The sequence below is a fragment of the Paramisgurnus dabryanus genome, chromosome 19 (genome assembly GCF_030506205.2).
Source record: "Paramisgurnus dabryanus chromosome 19, PD_genome_1.1, whole genome shotgun sequence".
Lineage (NCBI taxonomy): Eukaryota > Metazoa > Chordata > Actinopteri > Cypriniformes > Cobitidae > Paramisgurnus > Paramisgurnus dabryanus.
The window spans coordinates 14,056,582-14,078,556 of NC_133355.1; the positions used below are offsets into that span (position 1 = coordinate 14,056,582).

General features: G+C 40.4%; 1 protein-coding gene across 1 annotated transcript in view; it reads left to right on the top strand.

Annotated features, from left to right (window-relative positions):
* The first annotated feature begins 1,694 nt into the window (after positions 1-1,694).
* Positions 1,695-21,975, top strand: part of ext1b (exostosin glycosyltransferase 1b) — an 85,651-nt gene continuing 65,370 nt past the window's right edge. The window contains exon 1 of the mRNA XM_065290475.2: positions 1,695-2,905. Within this exon, the coding sequence (XP_065146547.1) occupies positions 1,953-2,905 (953 nt within the window). The 5' untranslated portion in view covers positions 1,695-1,952. The remainder of the gene's footprint in view (positions 2,906-21,975) is intronic.

The window sequence follows — 21,975 nt, forward strand, 5'->3', positions numbered from 1 at the left end:
CGTGTTACATCATCTCAGGCAGATTTATCAGATCCTGGAACAGTGGAGGCTAGAGGACTCTCAAAGGGTGTTTTGTCTTTCCCAGGGCTTAGAACTCTCTGAACTCACGGCTTACCCCATCCAGACGCGGGTATTTGTTTACAGTGGCCCAAATTTGGGGCTTTTTATCACAAGCCGGGTGAGGCTTTGGAAAGAGGAAGTGCTATAGAGCCCGGCTTCTTATCTGCAGCTACGTACAAAAGCAAATCCCTCTGGTAGTCCACATCTCCTCTTTCAATTACTGTTTAAACGAATAAGCAAATACTTAAACACTCCAGCAATAGGGAATTAACAAGCACTTGTTTCTGGGCGCAGTTATGATCCCATTGGTAATGTTAAGAACACCACAATCTAGATCCCTTTAACATGTTCTATTGAGTTGGTCAATCCAATTGATTTCTCATATAACGGGCTGATGCCGGATGAACCTTTACATTGAATAGAGATGCCTATGAAAAGGGAAGCATACATGCAAGCTTTGCTTTATAACACAGAGGGAGATGACCTTATTCATTTTCCTGTTATTTTTGGAAATGTTGTAAACATGCACATCACTCACATGTCGAGTGACTAAAATGTGTTCCTGTAAAGCATTTGCGTTAGCAGTGCAAAGTTCATGGGTTTGATCCCAGTAAATTGCAACTTGCTTTGAAATGAAGTGTCTGCCAAATAAATAAATATCAATGTAACGTTTAAATCATGTTAACTTATTTATTCAAATACAAGTATGTTGATGCTATAGTAGAGAGTTATTTTTAAATAAGCAGTTTTTAAAGATCGGATCGTAGTCTACTCTATATGTCAGGACTATTATCTTAATATTAATGTAGTATATGGCAAAATACTTATTAAAAGTGCAGTTTAGAAAAATATCCTAAGATCAAAAAGTTTGTCGATGTTTAACGTGAAAGTCGTCAGAAGCCCATCCACCTTCTGTAGAACCGCGACGCTCTGAGTCTGCCCGGGAATGAATGGGTGCTGTGGAAGCCCCGCCCCATCCGGTTCTTCTGTCCAATGAAAACGCGAGATGCACCATGATGGGACGTCACGCACACTGGCGTCGTGTCGGGATTGGAATGTAACAGCGTAACAATCGGAACAACTGAGCAATAGGTGAGCGGGCTCGCGGATCGAGAAACTCAGTTAATGTTATTTGTTAAGCAAACACCCCGTGAAACTCGCTCGCTGTCTTTGTGTTTCTTCAGAGGAAACCTCGCTTCCCACACCGGTGTCCCGATGAAGAGGAAATCCACTTCTCGCGTGTGTGAAGGTCCACGGAGAGCACGGGAATAAGAGAAATGCAGGGATTCGTGAGGTTACCGTGAACTGTCCTGTGTCCACTTGCACTTTACGTTAACGTTTCGGAGATACATGGAGTTAAGCTGTGGATCGGTTTAATATGGACGTCTAGTTATCGGATACAAACCTCAATCGCTGTATTAAATACCACTTTACGTTTTTCCAATGGGACTCGCTGCTCTTCAAAGACAAACTCTATGAGTCGGCGTCGCCGCAACTCTCCAGCGCGAGTCGGACCGTACGACGCATTTCTCCAATGTGTGTACCATTTCAGTAAATCAGTGAGAGTAACAGTTACTGATTTTAGTGAATCTGTGAGTAAGCTTACCTGATTGTGTTAACAATGTAGCTTGTATCTTAACAGGTCGTAAAATGTTGCAGGTAGACAGACGAGGGAGAGCGAGGAAACCGGTGTAAAATCGCCCACATGCGTTGGATCGGACGCTTGCTGATCGGTGATCGGAATCTGAAGAAGAGGAAAGACGTGAGTTGTAAATCCTCGCAGGCTGGAAGATGGCGGAGCAGCACTATAGCTGGAGGAGGTGTTTGTGAGAGAAAAACTTCCCACCGCTTGAGATTTATTTCCAAACACCGCGATCTGGCCTTCAGGACACATGCAGGCCAAAAAACGATATCTTATCTCGCTCTTGACCGGCGCCTTTCTAGTTCTGCTCTTTTACTTTGGAGGAGGTGGTGTCCCGGCGGCCACGGGCTCCAGGAGCCGGCATGAGCGCAGCCGCAATGGATACAATCGTCCCGATCAACCGTGGCCACACTTCTCGGACCCCTTACAACACTTCAGCCCGGGGGATCTTTCCGACACGGAGGAATATAACGTTCACGTTTCGCCCCGTCAAAAGCGAGACGTCAACTCGAGCGTTTACAAGGGCAAGAGGTGTCGCATGCAGTCCTGTTTTGATTTCTCTCTCTGTCAAAGACACGGGTTCAAAGTGTACGTGTACCCACAGCAGAAGGGCGAGAAGATTTCAGAAAGTTATCAGAATATTTTATCCACCATCGAGGGCTCGACGTTTTACACATCGGACCCTAGTCAAGCGTGTCTGTTTATCCTAAGTCTGGACACTCTTGACCGAGACCAGTTGTCTCCACAATATGTGCACAATCTCAAAACCAAGGTGCAGAGCTTGCCCCTGTGGAACAATGGTAGAAATCACCTCATATTTAATTTGTATTCAGGCACATGGCCCGACTACACGGAAGACTTGGGCTTTGACATCGGTCAAGCCATGCTGGCCAAAGCGAGCATCAGCACGGAGAACTTCAGACCCAATTTTGATGTCTCCATCCCGCTGTTCTCCAAGGATCACCCGAGGACCGGTGGGGAGAGGGGCTTCTTAAAATACAACACCATTCCACCTTTTAGAAAATATATGCTGGTTTTTAAAGGGAAACGCTATCTGACCGGTATCGGTTCGGACACGAGGAATGCCTTACATCATGTTCATAACGCGGAGGATGTAGTTCTTCTCACCACCTGCAAGCATGGCAAAGACTGGCAGAAACACAAGGACGCCCGATGTGATAAGGACAACGCCGAGTATGACAAGTAAGTTTCGACTAAAGTGTTTGCTTTTGTTGGGCTAGTGCGCTTTTAATGCACACTTCATGTCTAATAATTAGTAACCTCCATACACCATACACTGTTGTTGCCACAGTATTGAATCTTGTCTTCCAACTAAAGATTAAAAAGATTCAAAGCCTCCCACACACACTCTGAAGTGTAAAGCATTTATTTAATTATAGGTTTACTTAAGTAATTGGTAGTTTGGTAAAATAGTTACCAGGGTAATCGTTTGTATGGGAAAGTTGTATTTGAGTACCACTGACATTTATATTTTGCTTATATTACAGCCCACATAAAAATACTACATTTACTGTAGTAAACTGTAGTGTACTATAGTATGTTATAGTCATCATACTACAGTATAGTACACTATACTATACTATTCATTATAGTAAGGTTAAAAAATAGTAACTACTTTTTCTTCACGTTCGACTATTGCATCTAGAAATTTTACTTAAGTTTACTATATTAAATGCTGTAGTATGTCAAAGTGTTTTTTTTCTTGTGTCATTATAGGCATACCTTTATGAAAATTAGGCTTGGTTTCACTTAAAACTATGGTATTTGTGGTAAAGCCATAGTAATTTTAACATTGTCTAGTATTAGTAAAATTATTATATATTTGCTAATAAACTAGTTAAACCATGTTAAGGTTCATAAGAGTAATAATACTGTAAATACAGTACAAGTGAAGTCACTTGTAATACTAATTTCTCTGCTGCTAATCTTATTCATTGTATATATAGTGCAGTTCCAACCACTTGAAATATGTTTTCCAAATGTTGTCAGGCCATCCAGTTTATGAAGCACTGTGCCATTTTTACATGAGCTGTTTAGTGAGTTGTGTCATGTTGAATATTTTTGGTGCTTCAAGTGTCGTGGAGAGCATCATTGAGCCCCAGGTGGATGTTTTTAGACAATGCTTTATTGATTTAAAGAGCTATTGACATGACAGGCCCAGGTCTTGGGTGCAGTAGTGGGCTGTAATCCTTTCTCTTTTTTCACAACTTAATCAGATTTCGCTATGGGAATTTTGCCTAAGTCTCAAATGATATAGCAACCCAGTCTGGGTATGTTTGGGCATGTTTCATACTGTTGAAATTTAGCACCTTTCTGAGCAGGGAGAGTAGGCAGATGACCTTGCATAATTAGAAAGCTAACCTGGTGTTAATAAGCTATAATTGCAAATTTTTTCCCACAATAGTTTGCAGTCCAGCCATTGTGATTTCTCAGTGTGTTAGTTATTCAATAATCCAGATCTAACTTTCCCTAATCTGTTATGCTTCATAAAAGTGACCCATGAAAGATGACCCTTGAATCACGATCCTCTCGAATTTGTGGGTAATTTACATTGTGGGAGAAATTACCTGGCGGGTATCACTTCAATACAGCCTGAGTGCTCATTACAGACATTTCAGACTTAACACCAACTGGAGGTTGTAGAATACTCCTGGTTGGCACTAATGTCCATTGGTACGGAGATATTTTTGGCACCGTGTTACTCACTTCCATGATGCCACTAAGGTGCTTTTTAGCAAGATGTTGTGCTGTTAATTGGGGAGTAAGTCTGTGTATGTGTGTGCGAGGCAGAACAGCTGTTCGGGACATGAGCGAGCCGAGTCATGCAAAAATGCTCCAGCTAATGGGGGTCTGCTAAATTTGTGTGGGTTTTTTTTGGTAGGGTTGGACAAAATAATTGAAAGTTGAGTTCACTGCTTCACAAAGTGAAAGGTATTTCTAGCAGAAACATTGCGAGAAATTACCAATTACTAGGTTTGTGTTTTTATATTCACTCCTAATTACCCAGAGGGATTTGAACTTTTTATGGGTTTACCTTTTCAGACTGGATGATTTTCCAGGTTTTAAAATCACTCGCATCTGAATGCCTTCAGGTCACCGGTGGTCCGACGAAGAGCCTGCCAGGTTTGTAGCTGAGACTTGGCCCTACGAATGAAATGCCTTTATGCCTAGGTTTGGAATTTACCAAGCTGGAATAACTCGGCAGTGCCAAGCATTATTAAACAATAGATTCATTCAGTACCGTGTCACAAAGCACAGTGCTGGTCACTGCCCCAGCTGGAAGAGCAAAGGAAATCCAATCTGGCTCTGTGTGATTTGTGAAAGTTGTCACATTGAACTGTTACAGATGAAGGGAATGATTTCAATGGTTATTCAGTTTTTGTAGGAAATCCGTCCCTTTGCTCTGTCATCGTCTTGGAATTCTGCATTCCTTTTGGTCATATTAGTTGTTCAAATCTTGTTTCCTGGAAAATGAGTCACTGCACAGAAAAAGAAGGGCTAATATTTGCAAAGTCGACAGGTTTTGTATTAAGTTTGTGTTTTCAGGCTTTTGATAACTAGATATTTCAGATTTTATTAACTCCGTCTCGTGGTTCCTGCTCAATAGGCCGTTCAAGGGCACAACACGGACAGAATTTAACATTTAATCTCTTTCTCATGTTCACAGACTTTTTAATGATTCACAGAACATAGAAAACTAATTAAAAGAGAAAGGAGGAATAATATACAAACCAGCTGGCCAAATTGTGCATGACATAAGTTATTCCGTATTAACTTGATTGTTTATAGAACTGCTCTGTAAAAGTAACAAGTCTTGTCGTTGTGCTGAACATCAACACCGTTTGTTATTACGGCTCGTTCAATGATAAGTAGGGTGAAAGTTGAAGTAACATTTGCATGGAAGGATTGGTGTTAACATCAGTTTAATTTGTTTAATTTGAGCCACTCCTGTCATCTGCGAGTACTCTGTCCCACTGTTTTTTGTTATGTGTTTCTGTTATCACATTAATAAATCATGAATTTTTCATGGTCTCACCTCACTCAGATAAAGTAGTGGCCTGTGCATGTGTGACAAATGCTAATGTGAGGGTAATTAGCCCAAATAGAGTTCTGCTTAATTACTGTTAGTTGATTATATATTTCTGCGCATAATGTACTTGGGCTGCCTTTATCTGATCATAGCATTGACTTTTTTTAATAGCATGTTAAAGAGAGCAGGTAATTTGTGTATGATGTTCAGTTTTATGTAGATGCTCTTTAAAGGTTTTAGCTGTACTTAATAACTTAAACTATTGAGGGAACTATTTATGAAAATTTCATGATAGTGTTTGGCGATATGCCCCATTTGTGAGATCGTTTTATCGCCAGCGTGTGAGATCGCCAATACAGTTTATCTATTTATTTGTTAATTTTTTACTAATTTATGACAAGGCACTTGATTGGTGGACAAAAAAAGCTGATTTACTCTTAGGGCAACACTGTCACGACCGCAAACTTCTTAAAACTGATGCCATTCATCCGAGCGCATCATTAAAGCCCAGGCGTGAAATTTCTTGCGTGCCAGGGAGCGGGAACAACACACTCGCTGGTTTTGACCCCTTGCACACCTAACAACCGCTCTAATGCAATGAAATGTCAGAGCCGTGCATACTACAAGCTCATGTGCGAGGAAGAGTCCAAGACCCTCGCATTACAAGTCCAGGTGTGTGCAAGAAGGAATCTGTGGACATAACAAGCTTTCAAAGCCTCGCACGGAGGAAAAAGCCTGCAATGTGCATGTTAATGAGAAACTATGATGATGATGGTAATAATAACTATTGGCAACTTTCGTCCAAAAAACCCACTATCGACGATAGTATCGGCACAAACGCAACACACGACAACACTCTCAAAAAGATTAGTACTTACACAGATACACAAAGACGGCTAAATAAACACTACATGCATGTGCACACGCGTTCTTCTGAGTGAAAAATACACATATTTAAGATAGCAAAAGCATTGAGCATTTGTGTTTTGACGGACAATGAAGTAGGTTTATATCTACAAGTGACCCTGGACCCTGTTAAAATTTTCTGTCTTTTACACGTAGACGACAAGGTGTAGTTAGGGATGCACGATATATCGCCCAACATATCGTTATTGGCCGATAACTGCTTATTTTTAATGTTATCGGTTATCGGTCTGATAGCAAAATTAGGCCGATAAATGAAAGCCGATAAATTATGGATTATTTCGGTTTGTTGAACCACTTCACTTGCTCATTGCTGGCCATGTGGAGTTTTGATTGGTGCTTTCTGTGACATAGCACGAAGATGACACGTGTTGCGGGCTTAAGAAGAGTATGCTAGTCTAGCGCAAAGACAAGATGTCCGCGGTCTGGGAGTTTTTCATTGTGAAATTAATATGAATATTTATCGGCCTATATATATATATCGGTTATCGGCCCCCAAATATAAAGAGTTATCGTTATCGGCATCGGACAAAATTTCCATATCGGTGCATCCCTAGGTAAAAAAATTGCATTTTGAAACCGGTCTCAAGTAGGAAGCCAACATTTACATACAGGAAATGTGAAAACAATATGCAAAAGTCATAATTTCCCCCCCAAGGGCTATCAATGACTTCTGAATTAATAAGTGGTGTATATAGAGTAAAAAAAGCATCTTTCATTCCCCTGCCAAAAGCACAGCGGGTGGCAAGTAGCCAATCACGTCCTCAAAAAGGAATTTGCAGAGCTGTGCTTTGATTGGTTCACGGTCAAGTGGAATTCCTGGATAGAAGACTTTTTGAGGTACATATTTATGTTTTACTTTTTCAATGGATGAGGAGTGCTCTGAATAGCCAGGCCAGTAGCAAAATTTTAACTTGCCATGCCTGTAATTATTGGCTTTTTACATCTGAAACCATTTTTACAGGGGTTTTTATTAAACTAATTCTTTTTAACACCTTTCTTAACATATGTGCATAATCAATGACCATAATGTGTAGTAACAACATATCATTTGCCTAATAAAGTAGGTAACAGTTCTGTCAACTGGGTTGAACTCTCACTTTGGCCCCAGGCCACGATGCCAGCTTGCCAACCATTCCACTTGCATAGGACCATTGATTATAAACTTGAAACATTTTGGTAGCGCAGTAGCTGAAACTTTGGGTGGCATGTGCCCTAGTGTTAGGAGATGGGCCCTGAGGGTGCCGGGCTCTCTGGTGACCATAAGCCATGAGTATTAGCCATGCACTTGTAATCCAGCTCCCAGGAGGAAGTCTTCTGCTAGTGCTGTGGTTTTCACTGTCTGAACATCAACCTCACTAACACGCTAGTTTGCATGCTAATAAAGTGCTAAAAGAAGCAACACAACCCTTCCTCTATAGCAAACTTATTAGATCCAGCTTCACACTCATCTCAGATTGTAAGAAAATATTTCCAGATTTGTGTGGCTGCGGAGACATTTTGTGCCGCATGGTAGTCCATGGTATAGTTAAGAACAATATGAATGGGTTAGGTTATAAAATGTTATACATTCATACTAAAGAATCACAGTTTTATAGTAATTATGGCCCAGATATCAAGATCCAGATATATTACACAGTATGACCCAGTTATTTTATACAGTATCGCCAGGTTTGTGGTATTAATAAACATGGTTTAAGTATTTGCCTGTAGATGCATTTACGCAATGTTGATTTCCTTTATTGCAGACTTTTAGCACTGAATGGACCCTACGAGAGACGATATTAATGCACTTTAGGAAGTGGTGTAAATAAAGCTTGTTCATGTTCTGATGTGCGTACCTGTCTTGTAAAAGGATCATTTTAGAAATAAGCATAAAGGAAGCCTGTGATTCAGTCGTATTATCCTGGAAAGGGTTGTGCTTTTATGGGTGTAAGTGTAAATGAGAGCAAGATGTGCATAAACCAAATGTTTTCACGCTTTAGCCAGTATCACTTGTACTTGATGAATTGGGTTGGTGGCAGAGGCCATAGACAAGAAGATTGGCCCACTTTTGCCCTGGGCCATCCGTGACCCCCGTCCACTCCCTGTAGGTGTTTTTTTTACAGCTTTGGTGTAATTCGCAAGGCTTGCCGCATTTTATTAGAGCTGTATCATGAACTCCGTCTCGGTCACACCAAGCGTCTGCCCTGTTGACTTGCGAAACAAAGCTCTTACTATTCACCGTCTTCATTACTGTGAGAAAAGAAAACAAACATTTTTCATTGATGGTCAGACTCCATCATAAAGGAATTTGAAAGGGGGTTGCTTTAAAAAAGCAATACGTCTACGAAGAATTTGTGTGATGCGTGCGAGTCTACTGGTAGACGGAAGGGACAGTGGGGGGCCTGCTACAGAAAGAGTGTTTTTGTTTAAATGCTAGCTGATCTCATGGCTCGCGCCCAAGCCGTTTTATGGTTTGATTTGACTACCTCTCCAGTGGAATGGCTCTCTCGCCCTCGGGCGCTGAGGGGCTCCTTTGTGCGAAAGTTTGCACAGATTCTTTCGTAGCCTGTGCCTTGTTGACACCACGGGCCCTTCTCATCCCCCACAGGAACCCCACAACTCCCCTTTTCTCACCCCAACCCCCTCTCCCCCACTTTATACTTTCAATGTTTTTCCCCTCAGAACTGTGATTCACAACAGTGCAACAGGCCTGATTTCTGCCATAGCTTTTGAAACATGGAAGGCATCAAACAAAGGGCACACAGAGACGTTGCAGACTTTTGTGTGATTGCCTGACACTTCATGGTTCACTGGTTAAGCCGTTGCTGTGTTGTTAAAATTGGGAAGGGGGCTGTGTAGACGGCTTCTGAGAATTTTGTGAAATGTTGGAGATCTTCAACTTGGATTGACACTTTAATAGATTTACTAAGCACCACTAATACTATTACGAATCCACGGTATAACATTTTGCCAGGTCCCCTACTGTTTATGATACAGATTTGAATAATGCAGTTTATTAAGAAGAGGTGTGCTGCTGGTTTTCTAAGCGATTAGATGTGTAATCTTTTCATGGCAGATAATTAAATGAGCTACAAATTTGTTAGACTCGCATTGAAAGAAAATATCATGTATGAAGGGCAGTTTTGATTAGCATTGTGTGGCAATGAGTTTTAATGGCAAACTCCACTTGCATTTTCTGTACAGTAACAGTTAACAGATTTTATGGTGCAATTTGTATTCCTTTACAGTAATAGTTAAACTGTCTCTTCAGATAAGACCTATATTAATATTTATGGAGAATCTCTGATAGTAAAACTTTGATCTCCCCAGTTACTACAGTCCTCTGTTAATACCATCACTGTTCAAAAATGAGTTTTTAAGTGTGAAATTGGTTTTCGCACTAACAACACTGTAGGATCAACACTTGTTGTGACAGTGCTTGTAACTATTAATGATAAAGATTTTTCATGGCCAGCAAATAATACAATGCCAAAATGAGCAAAAGTTTAAATGTGTATATATTAGGCTGGAGATATAGGTATGGTCTGTCAGAAATGTACACGTGATGTCAGATGTAAGCTATCCTGCTCTGTTTTAATAAAGTTGTTTGTAACATCTCACATGAGGCTTGACTTAACATTTATTCCGCTTTGTAGGCAATAGAGATATTTAACTATTAATCCCAATTTGGTCAATATAACCCAGTCCTAATATACAGCCGCAGAAATAAGAGACACTCCAGTTTTTTCTTGAATCGTTATTTCTGCATGTATTACGACCATTTCAGTACAGTGTCTGTGGACAAAAGCAAACCTAATGAGCGACAAAGTCACCCAACAGCAATGTGTAAGACTGTAACCTCATTCACACAGCACTTTGGTCCCAGAAAATATCCGTAAAATTGCCAGACAGACTTCTGTGTGAACGCAAACCTGTCCTGTAAATTTTTTGGGATTGCTTCCTTTTTAGTCTCGTCATAAACAAAAATACAAACGAGTGTTTCTAGAGAGAGAAATTATGGATGATAAGCAAACTTCAGATGCTTCGGAGAAAAAACCTACCTAGTGCAGGACTTTAAAAATGTCATGTCTTTACGGGATCTTTGCTGTATGTGTGCGAACGCACTTACAGATTCCTGAAAATCATTGGCAGTGTGAAGGAATCAAAAATCAAACTATCCCGAACAAATCCCGGGTGCATTTTATGTGTATTTTCCGTAATATCTGTGTTAAGAGGGCTTGAGAGGATACAAAGGCACATTAAAGATGTGATTAAAAATCAGGGTAATTCCATAAAATGTATATTTCTGAAATTGAGAATTGAATTTGAACTTGTTTTCTCTGCAGTATTCAAGATCAGAAAACACTATCTTTTTGTTATATGGACCATGTTTTCCCATTTCAATTTTCATTAAAAAAAATGCTAATAAAAACATTATTTTTATTAGGAAATTAGTAGAAATGTTGGTGGTGGCTGGCAGAATGAAACAAAAAAAATCTTTCACTTAAATACATACCTATAATTGTAAAATAGAAGTAAGTAGAAAATAATCTTAAAATGGTCTCTTAGGGGCTTTTTACACCTGGTCACTTCATGTGTTTTCTCTGATTGGATAGCTATCCGAAAAAAAGACCAGGTGTAAATGCCCTCCGAAACGTTTTCGAGACGCTCAAACCACTTCAGGATGTAATCTGGGACCATTTCAGACGAAACTAGTGTAAATTAGGGATGTCAATTTATGCAATTACCCATATTTGATGATCGTTTAAATGAACGATCAATCAATCAAATAATCGCTAACAGCCTTTACAGCAGTGGCATATAGCAATTACATTAAAGTATGCGTAAAAACGCCAGCTTTTTATTTTGTCTAAATAACATGCTAGTGGGATTGTAAAATGAGTCAATGTAGTCAATGTTTTGATAAAAATCCTCAATTTGATCTTGTAATGAAATATAATGACTAATAGACATAGTATAACTCATATGGGCACTCTGCACAGTCGCATGAAAAGTCAGTGCGTCCATGACAAAATAAGTTTTATTATCATTAAGTGTTATTTTTCTAGTTGTTCACCTCGCTTTCTGCTTTTTTTGTCGTTGATACACCATTTGTTGTAATTATATCCAAGAAGCACACGAAGGGCACTTCTCCCGTTGTCGTCACAGCTTAGACCTGCGGAGTACTTTTAGCGAAGATGCTTATATAATGAAGATTTCAACCTTCCATTAGAAAACACACAACAGTGTTTAGCATGTAGCACCTCAGCCAGTCAATAATGATGATCAATGATATATGATGAGGGCGTTCAGAGTGTAATGACAGTTTACAGTTTAAATTTACAGTTTACATTTTAGTTTCTTGACAGAATTTAAGATTACATTTTAATCTGCTCATTAAAAATGGCTTCTGGTCTTCCCTTTGTATAGCAGCGTTGCTATGCTAATCTTGCAGGCTTCCCTGTAGAGAGTCATTGCTTTCAGTATCCTAACCGTAATTGCATTTTCTGTATCGGACACTATCAGATCCACTGCGGATGCCATTTTGTTGCTTTAGCAGACAGCCGTGTCTCGCATGATGTTAAAAAGCCCAGGTATGTGTTTGGCATCAAGCATTATTGTGATCATGGCTAGTTTAACTTCTGTGCGCTTGTTTCATTTTTTTCACCGGCTGTATGTGCTTTGCGCACGTGCTTGCTTTTTCACGTAAGTTTAAGTTTGATCAATTCAATTCTTATCGACAATTAAACAAAGACCGATTAACTGTTAACATCCCTAGTGTAAATACATCTGGTTGTTATTGATATCCGTTTTGGCAAGACTCATTTATGTGGCCAAATGTAAATGGAACAGTTTTAACAAATAGAAAACACGTTTATTTATTATTTATTATATTAATTTGGAGTATGTCTAATCAGATTTACATCTGCCCTGATTTCTTTAGTGCCTGTTCCAGTCAAGTGAACAAGTGTTAATGTTCAGCCTTAGTTAATGTTTTCATGAGTGCACAGGTATTGCTTGCTTGTTTGTTGTTTTTACCCGCCTGATGTGTAACCTCATTTAGTCCAGAGCTCATTTTGGGTTCCCATCAGGCTGAATTTGATCTGTGACTTTCTTTATTGCCGGCTGCCTCGAAGAAAGAGAACTGTTTAACATAACCTCTAGGTGAGCAGCATGATGGGGGTTTTTCATTTGCGTTGCCTCCGCGGTGCGGTGGAGGGAATGCATGTTTTTTTTTTGCTTTGACTTATTTTTAACCTGCACCGTCTTTGCTCCACACCTGCTAGGTGAGCATCGTTCACCACTTCAAAGAAAAACGCTCCCACTGAAGAGTTCCTTAAGATCTGTCGCATGTTGCGTCTCTGTTCTTCAAACCCTTCCTTTTGCTCTTGCTCTGACTATTCCCCCGCAGAATATCGAGGACAAGCCACCGTTTAAAGTAGCCGCTTCGGTGGCAAGGACCATGTCCACCTTGCCCATTAAGCCATGTGAGAATAAGACATTGGCAGGTACATAGATTTCACAATATTCTCTACATAAGGGTAGCGTGTGTACATTTTTAAATTGTAGTTTGGGGCCTCATTTATTTATAAAATGCTTGCTCCTTTTCAAGTAGCAAGAATTTTCAAAAACCTGCAGCAATCAGACAAGCAAAAGTGCGTACATCTGTTCAGACCCTGATGTGGCGCTGAGCTCTTTTCCACGTCAAAGAAAGTTTTTATAAGTATGGACTTGGCTGTGGATTTTTACGTACGCACACTTTACGATCAATGCACACTTTATAAATGAGGGCCTCTGGTGGTTTAATCAAGTGACTGAGCCTAATTTAAAAATATTAGCTCAAACAATGATGCATTTGGGGCGGCATTATCTGTTTGTTTGTCCAATGGAGGGAGATTAAGGGAGTGTTCAAAAAAGCCATTGTTATGTAAAATATAGTTTGATGATCCCGGATCTCTGTTCACCTGTATGCTAAATTGTTTTGGATATATTTGTACTTCATCTCTTTTTTGATAAGCCCTGTAGCATTTTTCATGTTCTTAAGGTAGGCTCAGATTTTAACCAATTTCTTCAAGAATGCTTTTAGACTTTGCCCCAAATCCATCTCATCCACTATAAAGATTGAACTGGGATAACCTCTGAAGCCTGTAATTGTTTACATAGCTTTTACCCATTCATGTATTCCTTTCTGTCCTCATTGAAAACAAACGCTGAGGTCTGTGTGGTCAGTGCTTGCTAGCTTGTGTGTGGGCTGACTTGGAGAGAGTTTGTTACTTTAAGTGGTTTATATGGTTGCCCAACACAGTTTTTTTGGTGCTCCCCATGTTCCCCCTCTGGTTTTCGGACGTACTCCAGCAGCTCGGTTCCGTGGTGCTTCCGGACGAGAGCGTGAGTTGCTGTGTGCATTCATGTGGAACCCAGGCAGCAATATATGATGAATTATTCACCACTTGTGTTTTATTCATATTTCTTTTCTTTTTTTGCAATTTTGTCAAGCATGTCCAGACTTTCTTTTTGTTCGGACATGTGGCCTCGCCTTTATAACACTTTGCCTTCAGTGTCACAAAACAATGAACTACTCTGAATTCGTAAAATCTGTTTGCATTCAATCAGCTGGCTTGAAGTTTTTTCTCTGGAAAGAATTTATGGAGGACCAGGGCGCTCTAGGTAATCTGCAAACTGGCGCCACAACCTTTTGCGATGACCTTTGGTGCTTTAACCTGTTTAAAGAAAAGGCTAAGTCATGCAATTATTGTGTTTTCATGATCAAGCATTGCTGTTGTACTTTAGAGTAGTACTTTGAAAGTCGATTAGAGTATTAACCTAATGCAAAGCATCATGTTGTACTTCCTAAAAGCTCAAGGTTCAGCTCTCTTGTTGTTTAGCTGTGGTCCTTAAACATTAACGGCCTGCTGCAGAAGAGCTTTTCAACCTCTCTCTTTGGTTTTTAAGTAAATGTCATTAGCCGAAGCCGGTCTGGAAACCGAAACCCTTTCAGTGTAATCCTCTCGTACAGTTCAGCCTATTAGAAGCTTGTTGATGGAGCTGAAAACAGGCTATTGATTAATTGATTGCGTGCACACTAATGGATGGCCAAGCCCAATAAAGATAATTGCCTCTTGGATTAACCTTTTTGTTGCAGAGATCCAGCAAAAACTGGATGGATTCAGTCTTTAGATATGACACTAATTCTTGAAAGAAAACCTCCTGAAAAGGTCATGTAACAGGTCTGTCTCGCTCGGAAATGGAAGTAATTTTTTTCGTCACTACGCTGACCTTTCTTTCTCATTCTGTAAGATGAAGAGATCAGGAAGAGTCTGAGCCTCATCATTAGTCTTGGATCACTTTTTCCACATCCGAGTATTAATGAAACATCTGCACGAATCATTTTGAACAAAGGGAAGGTTTTTTGTGACTGCTGAAAGTCTCAGTTGTAAGATAAGGGTGCGGGATAAGATAAGCTAACTGAACTAAAGGAAAGTATCCTATGTTTGATCAATTTTTGGGCATTGTTTTGCTGTCATCTGTTTATTTTAAATCAATGTGTGTTGAAGAATGAATTGAGCTGAGTTTTTCAAAGCACATATTTTAATGTAATCTGTCAAAGTGAAATACGCCCAAGTCAAAGATTTTACAAAATGTATTGTTTAAGATGGAGTGTGTTATATTGCACAACAGTATGGCTGCAAAACAATCAATCGCGACTAATTGTTTGTAGAATAAAAGTTTTACTTCATATGCGTGGTACGGTGTATAAAAATAAATAAACACATGCACATACGCGGGCATTTATAATTTTAAGAAAGAAATATATTTATATATTAAAGGGGCTGAATGTAACTTATTACTTAAAAAAATCTTTAAGAGAGTTTTCATTTGTATATTTATGAGGCAACCATAATGTAATAGAAAGAATGACACCTTGAGTGTCCTCCACGGTTGTCTCTATCAGCCTGTAGGCTCTTTTCTGTTTGACGCGTACGGCAGTCATTAGTAAACAGCGGCAATCGCTAGCATGTTTCAAATGGACTCTGTAGACGGAAAGAAGCGACCAACTTCCAGCACAATCCAGACACTTATGGAAACTCCTCGTAAGTTAAAAAAAAAATCCTTTATCTAGTGCGGCCAAAATAGTGCGTGAACGGGCGTCGGGGAAGAGACAAGATTAAACATGGGATTGGCATTTGATTCTTGGAGGGAGCTCCGGTCAGCGCTGGGTATGAAAACAGACCTTGAGCAGGTTTCCTTTTTACTGCAAAGGTAAGACATAGTTACAGGGCATCTGTAATATATTATGTTATTGTTTTTGTGGTGTAATGCTAACGATAGCATTTATTTTGTGGTGTAATGCTAACGATAGCATGTAGCAAAGGACCGTTTCAAAAGTTACTTTCTTATATGAATTATCTTTATTCAGAGGACGAGTGCATTAAGATTGTGAGTGTCCGGAGTGTGTTTTACAGTGTCGTGTTACAAAACTTTTAGAAGTAGACTTCTGTTGAAAATATAAAGTAGCACTGCAACATTTTGCTAAAATATGGTCTGTCAAACAATAACCTTACAGTACTGTAACTTTTCTTACATTTGTAAACATGCTGGTGAATCTCAATGAGCTGTCTGTGGTTGCTATGGCAACTCTGGTTGTTGTGGTCATGCTCGTACGAGTGTGCCCACCGAGAACGAGCATGAGACTGGCTGCAGTTTCTTTAACGGCCACTGGTGTCAGTAACGGTTAGAAATTTCTCAACTTACGGACAGCCCCTTTAAGTAGTATTTATATAAATTATATATAAACATAAAAAATTCTTACATTTATACATGCATATGTATTACTATACACAATACACACGCATATATGTAATGTTTGCAGATAAAAGTTTTTTTTACGATTTGTCGCAATTAATCATTACGCAGCCCAACACAACAGGAACTTCCCATAAGTCTCAAGTTCAACTATCAAGCCTTTTAGTGTAAGAGGATATCTTCCTGGAATTCAATATTGTCATAGGCAGAATCTGATAATCTATAACACAGAAATGTGCATTGTTTTTGCACACAAAGGCTTTTGTGCATGTATGTAAAGCTCACATTTCTGCACACATCTAGGCATGTTTGCTGTCTTGTGTGAAGCTTTGCTTGGTGTGACAAGCAAATAGCACTCTGATGCAGAAGTAAAGTGATGTGCAATATTTTTGGCATGCATACTTTTTATTTTTTAGAAAAAAATCTTAAGATATGCTTTATTGATTTTTCAATCAGGGTTATCACAACCTCTGGACTAGATATTTCTGATTCACAGCTGATGTTTAAAGAAATTCTTGATAACACAGTGGCTGAAGATAAGAAAGCATGAAATGAAAGATTTTAGTTTCGAGTGAATTTGTAATAATCTTTTCTGCCATTTTTGAAAGTGTGATATTGACCGCTCCTATGATTTTCATCTCTTCAGAAGTGTTAAAAATTGTGTTTGGTTGTGGTGCTCTCTGGGAGGGTACAGCATCTGTAAACATGTTGTTTGCAACCATCTGACTCCTGAGTCCTGTGACTGCTGTCTGCCAATGACTGACAGGACCCCACTTGCCTTTATCATAACTGTGGTAGTGATTTGTGGCGTGTCAATCATCAGGCTCGTTGAGGTTGTCAGTACCATGGTGCTTGTGTACAACCAGTTGCAACAAAATTGTGTTGCCAAGATGCTCTTTCTTGCATTAACATGGGTTGTTGCTTAAATCACAGTTTGAAAGCTAATGGTACAGTTGGATATTTTTAGGTGTAGAGCCATATGGAATAACCAACAGCTGGGTATCAGCAAACGCCCCAACTTAATCAAGGTGACTTTTATTTTGTCATCCTATTATGGCCATTACTTGCATGTAAGTCATTCTCTGATTGCAGATGGCAGTCTTTACGGCTTCTTCTGTAGCTCTTGTGCCCTGGGCGCAGCCGTAAATCGCACACAGCCGTGAGTGGGGGATCAGATCGCACTCAGGTCAACTCGTTGTGCAGACTCAAGTGCCTCTGAGGCTGCTCTTACCCTATCGGTGAATGATAGCAAGCTACATTTTTTTTCTATCGTGCGAGTGTCCTCCTTGAACTCGAGGGCCATGTCTGGGTTTGGCCTAAAGGGAATTATTCAACGAAAACATCGGCGTCCAACACGCCCACCTATCACATTCCACCGTGTCAGTGCACCTGGGGAAGGGCCTGAACTTCTGCTGTCTCGGGGATCGGAGGAGCGAACGTTAATTATGGGACTCTGTACGCTAGGGGAGTGAACACTGCAACCTGGAGAACTTGATTATTGCAGACACAAGAGCTGAAGTTCAACACCCATTCCTCTAATGACGTTGTCAGGCGGCACTTGTTCTCTTACGGGTTCTCCTTGCACTTTTTTCCGTTTCACTGCTCCTTTTCAGCAGATCTGGCTTGCTGAGTGCAATTACGTGCCAGGGAGAGTCTGGTGAAAAGCTGAATGGCAGGAAGAAATTGTCAAGCTCAAAGGTGTAAGATCATTTGTGACTATAATTTAGCACACGGGTGAGTAGTGTTTGGGATGTTGTAGATGTCCTATTGGCTGGATCTGGAGTGCAATCGCTTGTGTGACCCTGAGAGATACTTGCGAAGATGTGCGGTCCAGACCGCATGCTGGTAAACGTCTGTTGGGCAGCTGCTCTAAGCTGCACCTCAGTTAGGGCCCCATTTATCCGACAAGTCTTGTCAGCGGAAAAAAAGCAAGTCAGCAGAATTTGTCACAACGGGATCATCACTTAAAATAAACAGGCACCAAGCATTAGCGGGCAAGTAGAGCGGCGTAGCCTCAATTTACAGAGCCCACAGATTAGAACAGGGATTTAACATAGAAACGCAAAGCAAACTACTCCTAGGCAGACATTCTTTATATGATACGGGTGTTTCCGTGAGGACCTCTACAGTGTCATCGGTGTACAAATTGGTTTCAGTTCCCCAGTCACAGACAGTTTGGCAAGCATCCATCAGTGCAGTTGCCAAATACAAGTGATTCATAATATGCCAGTAAGGACTTGATGTGTCAGCTTTCAGAGTTTCTGCATTCAAAATAGAAGACAAACGGATAACAAAACCAATCCAGCTCTCCAATAAAATCAATCGGTCTCGGAGCAAAAAAAATGAATTGGCCAACCGGCATTAGCTTGATGATTTTCCATGGAGCTGTGCTTCTGTAATTAGACACTGCCTTTATTAACGTTTTCAACTGGGGGCTTTAATGAAAGGAAATGAAGGGCCCGGGCTCGCAGGGAGGAGAGGCAATTGTGTGAAATCTACAGAGATCGAGCTGCTGTGCGGCAACGTTCCAGCACGGCGATGTCCATCAATGCCCAGAAACAGATTTGCAATGCCAAGGCAACTTCGTTGTGCCCTCCTCCCGGATCGCAGCACAAAAGCTGTATGCTTGCAGAAAGAAGAAAAGAAAAAGCCCTCAGCAGGCCTTTCTTAGCCTCTGTACTTTATTCGCTGCATTGTGTTGTGAAGAGCTCTTGACAAGTTGTAGATTCTAAGAGGTGGTGCGAATGTGGGAATGGGAGAGAGGTTTCCCCCCTCTCGCTACATACCGATTAATCCAACCTTTTCCGAATCGCTGCCAATACCACCGTCTGTGATTCCCAAAGCCAGGCTGTCTGTCACTGTTGGAAAATCCATCTGTTCGGGCTGGAAATGGAAGCCATGTCTCAACCTCAATCTAGGCAGCACAGCACGCACGTTGGAGAGGAAAATGACCTCTGCGAGGATCGGTGAAGTGCACAGATTCTCATCTCTGTCCTTTAAGACCTCGTCTGATGGGTTGTGAAAAAAACTGGCTGCCTACACACTGCAGCTATATACAGTTGTCACCGTTTTGAGTACTTATTCTGTAACCAAACCAAATTCTGCTGGAAGACAACTGCATTTTATTGTTTACATAGATTGCATTAACCAATTGTTCAGTCGGTTCCAGGTGGACATATCATGAAAATCTGACTTTTTCACTGTTAAAGTGTGTTAATTGAGTGTAAATGATCAACCATTCTCTGCAAGCATGTGAATAATTTGGCTCCTCTTGTGATGTCAGAAGGGGATAAAACCGCCAATTAATCTGCACTATCCAATTACGGCACTGCCAGAGATCAACACATTTGCATTAAAAAAAGCTCACCCAAAAACGCCACATTTTTGATCACACCTACGAAGTGGAAATTTTAACACATTGTAATAAATTATCTGTTGGGTATTTTGAGCTAGAACTTCGCATATATACTCTGGCGACACCAAATATTTGTTTGACACTTAAAAAATTCTTGTGAAATGTCTCCTTTAAGTAATTTAAAGCAATTTTCTTTTTTCAATAGATTGCTTTGTCAATGTTCCTGTAGCTTAGTTGGAAGTCCATCGTGTGCAATGCAAAGGTCGGGTGTTCCCAAAAAACACACATACTAATAAAATTATTAGTAGCTTGAATGTTTTGGATGAAAGCATCTGCCAAATGCATAGATATGTTGTCCTGTCCAGATTGTTTTGGCCTTTCTTGCCTTGCTTCCTCTTTATGTGATTAATCGTCAGACGTTTTAGGAAGTGAAATCTGCATACTGTGCAAAAATTACTGATTGTGAATGATATGGCTGTTTTGTGTTGTTTTTTATGATAAAACTAGAAGACCTAAAAGAGGAAGAAATGGTTTACAGATTTGATTAAACTTTAATCTCTAGAGGAGATAAGTCTTATCAATGCTGTATGGTCAATTGAAAGTCACTGCAGACTTTTAGAAGATGTCAATAGTCAACTTCCCCAGACCGAAGGTTTTCATTTGTTCTATACTTTCAGTATTTTACACATTTGTGTTGTGTAGCACATGCGTGACATACAATATGTGGTTGTCGTCTGTGGTTCCTGTAACTCGGTTGCCATTAGCTTTGCAAAAGTTGTGGGTTCGTTACCCAGGAAACATACCAATAAAAATGCATACATTTAATGCACTCTAAGTGGCTTTAGATAAAAGCATCTGCCAAATGTACCAATGTAATCTTCAGACTAGTGCAACTTTAAAGTATAATAAATGACACACAGCTGGTTTTTCATAAAAATCTATCAATCCAATGTTTTATGTTAAAATCATTATTTGAGATTTAGTCTTGGACTGTGCTTAATCTTAGTTTATGAAACTGCCTAGAAAAGTTTACATTGTCCCTGTCAAGCACCTAGTCAAGAATACTGTGGCTGGGAATTTTTCAACATGACTAAAGCATTAACTCAGGAGGTTAGACTGTTATCTTCCAGCTTGCTCAGTACATCGTCTTGTGGTTCTGCCCACAAACACACCAACTTTTCGCACAACTTGAACATGAAGTGTTATGTAGCCCATCTGGTGAACAGGCAGATAGGTGCTTGAGTACAATCGGGGTACTGTGGTCTGTGCGACAATCACATTTTAGTCCCACAGTGCCTCATTAAAGGCCATTGCAGAGAGAAAATTTGGGGAAGGAGGGGGGTCATGTTGCGTGAAGTGTGTTTGTCACACTGCAGGCTTCCGATAAGTCCCAGGAGATCAGGGAAAGATTAGTATCTGTGCATGTGCGTGTCACTATAGTTTCGTGTACTGTACAACAAATACTTTTAGATAGCTGCAGGATGCTCTCCGTTTTCAGGCCTGATTTAAATTGGAGAAAACCAGCCCAGCCGCACCTCTTTCTTTTCATTAGCCCGGCAAGCACAATAGCTTTACCTCCTTTCCTCCCTCCCCATCCTACATCCTGCCTACGAAAATGGAGGAAATCCAAACAGATTGTTTTAGTTTTCTGGGATGCTGTGATCGGATTGCGTGCTAGCTCTGTGGGAAATTCCCAACTGATCCGGCACAGACCGGACCAAACACACAAATCAGGCATCCGATTCCTTTACTGTCCGTTTTGATCTACGAGTCGAGTCTGGTCGACACCGGCCTCTGTTATTTCTTATTGGCTGAAAAATGCACCTGTCGCTGCAAAATGACCAAAATACTCAGCTGGTAGTTCCTGGTTTAGTTTCCCAGGAGTTACTGATGCAATGCTTTGAATGGATTGTCAGTTATTTTAGCCCACACACACAAATGTGGAGTTCAGATCTAGTCTGGTGTCTCGACAGGTGTATTTTGGGTTTGTGTCACTTGGGTTTGTGTCTTTGTATGGTTGACCTTTGCCTGCTTACCAGACATTCGGCTGTCTCTGTGTCATTATGGGTCCAGCTCCCCGCTGTGATCGGAGTCCCACGAGAGACCCAGACACAAAGACAACAGCAATGACCCCATTGCCTTTGGAAATGTCCC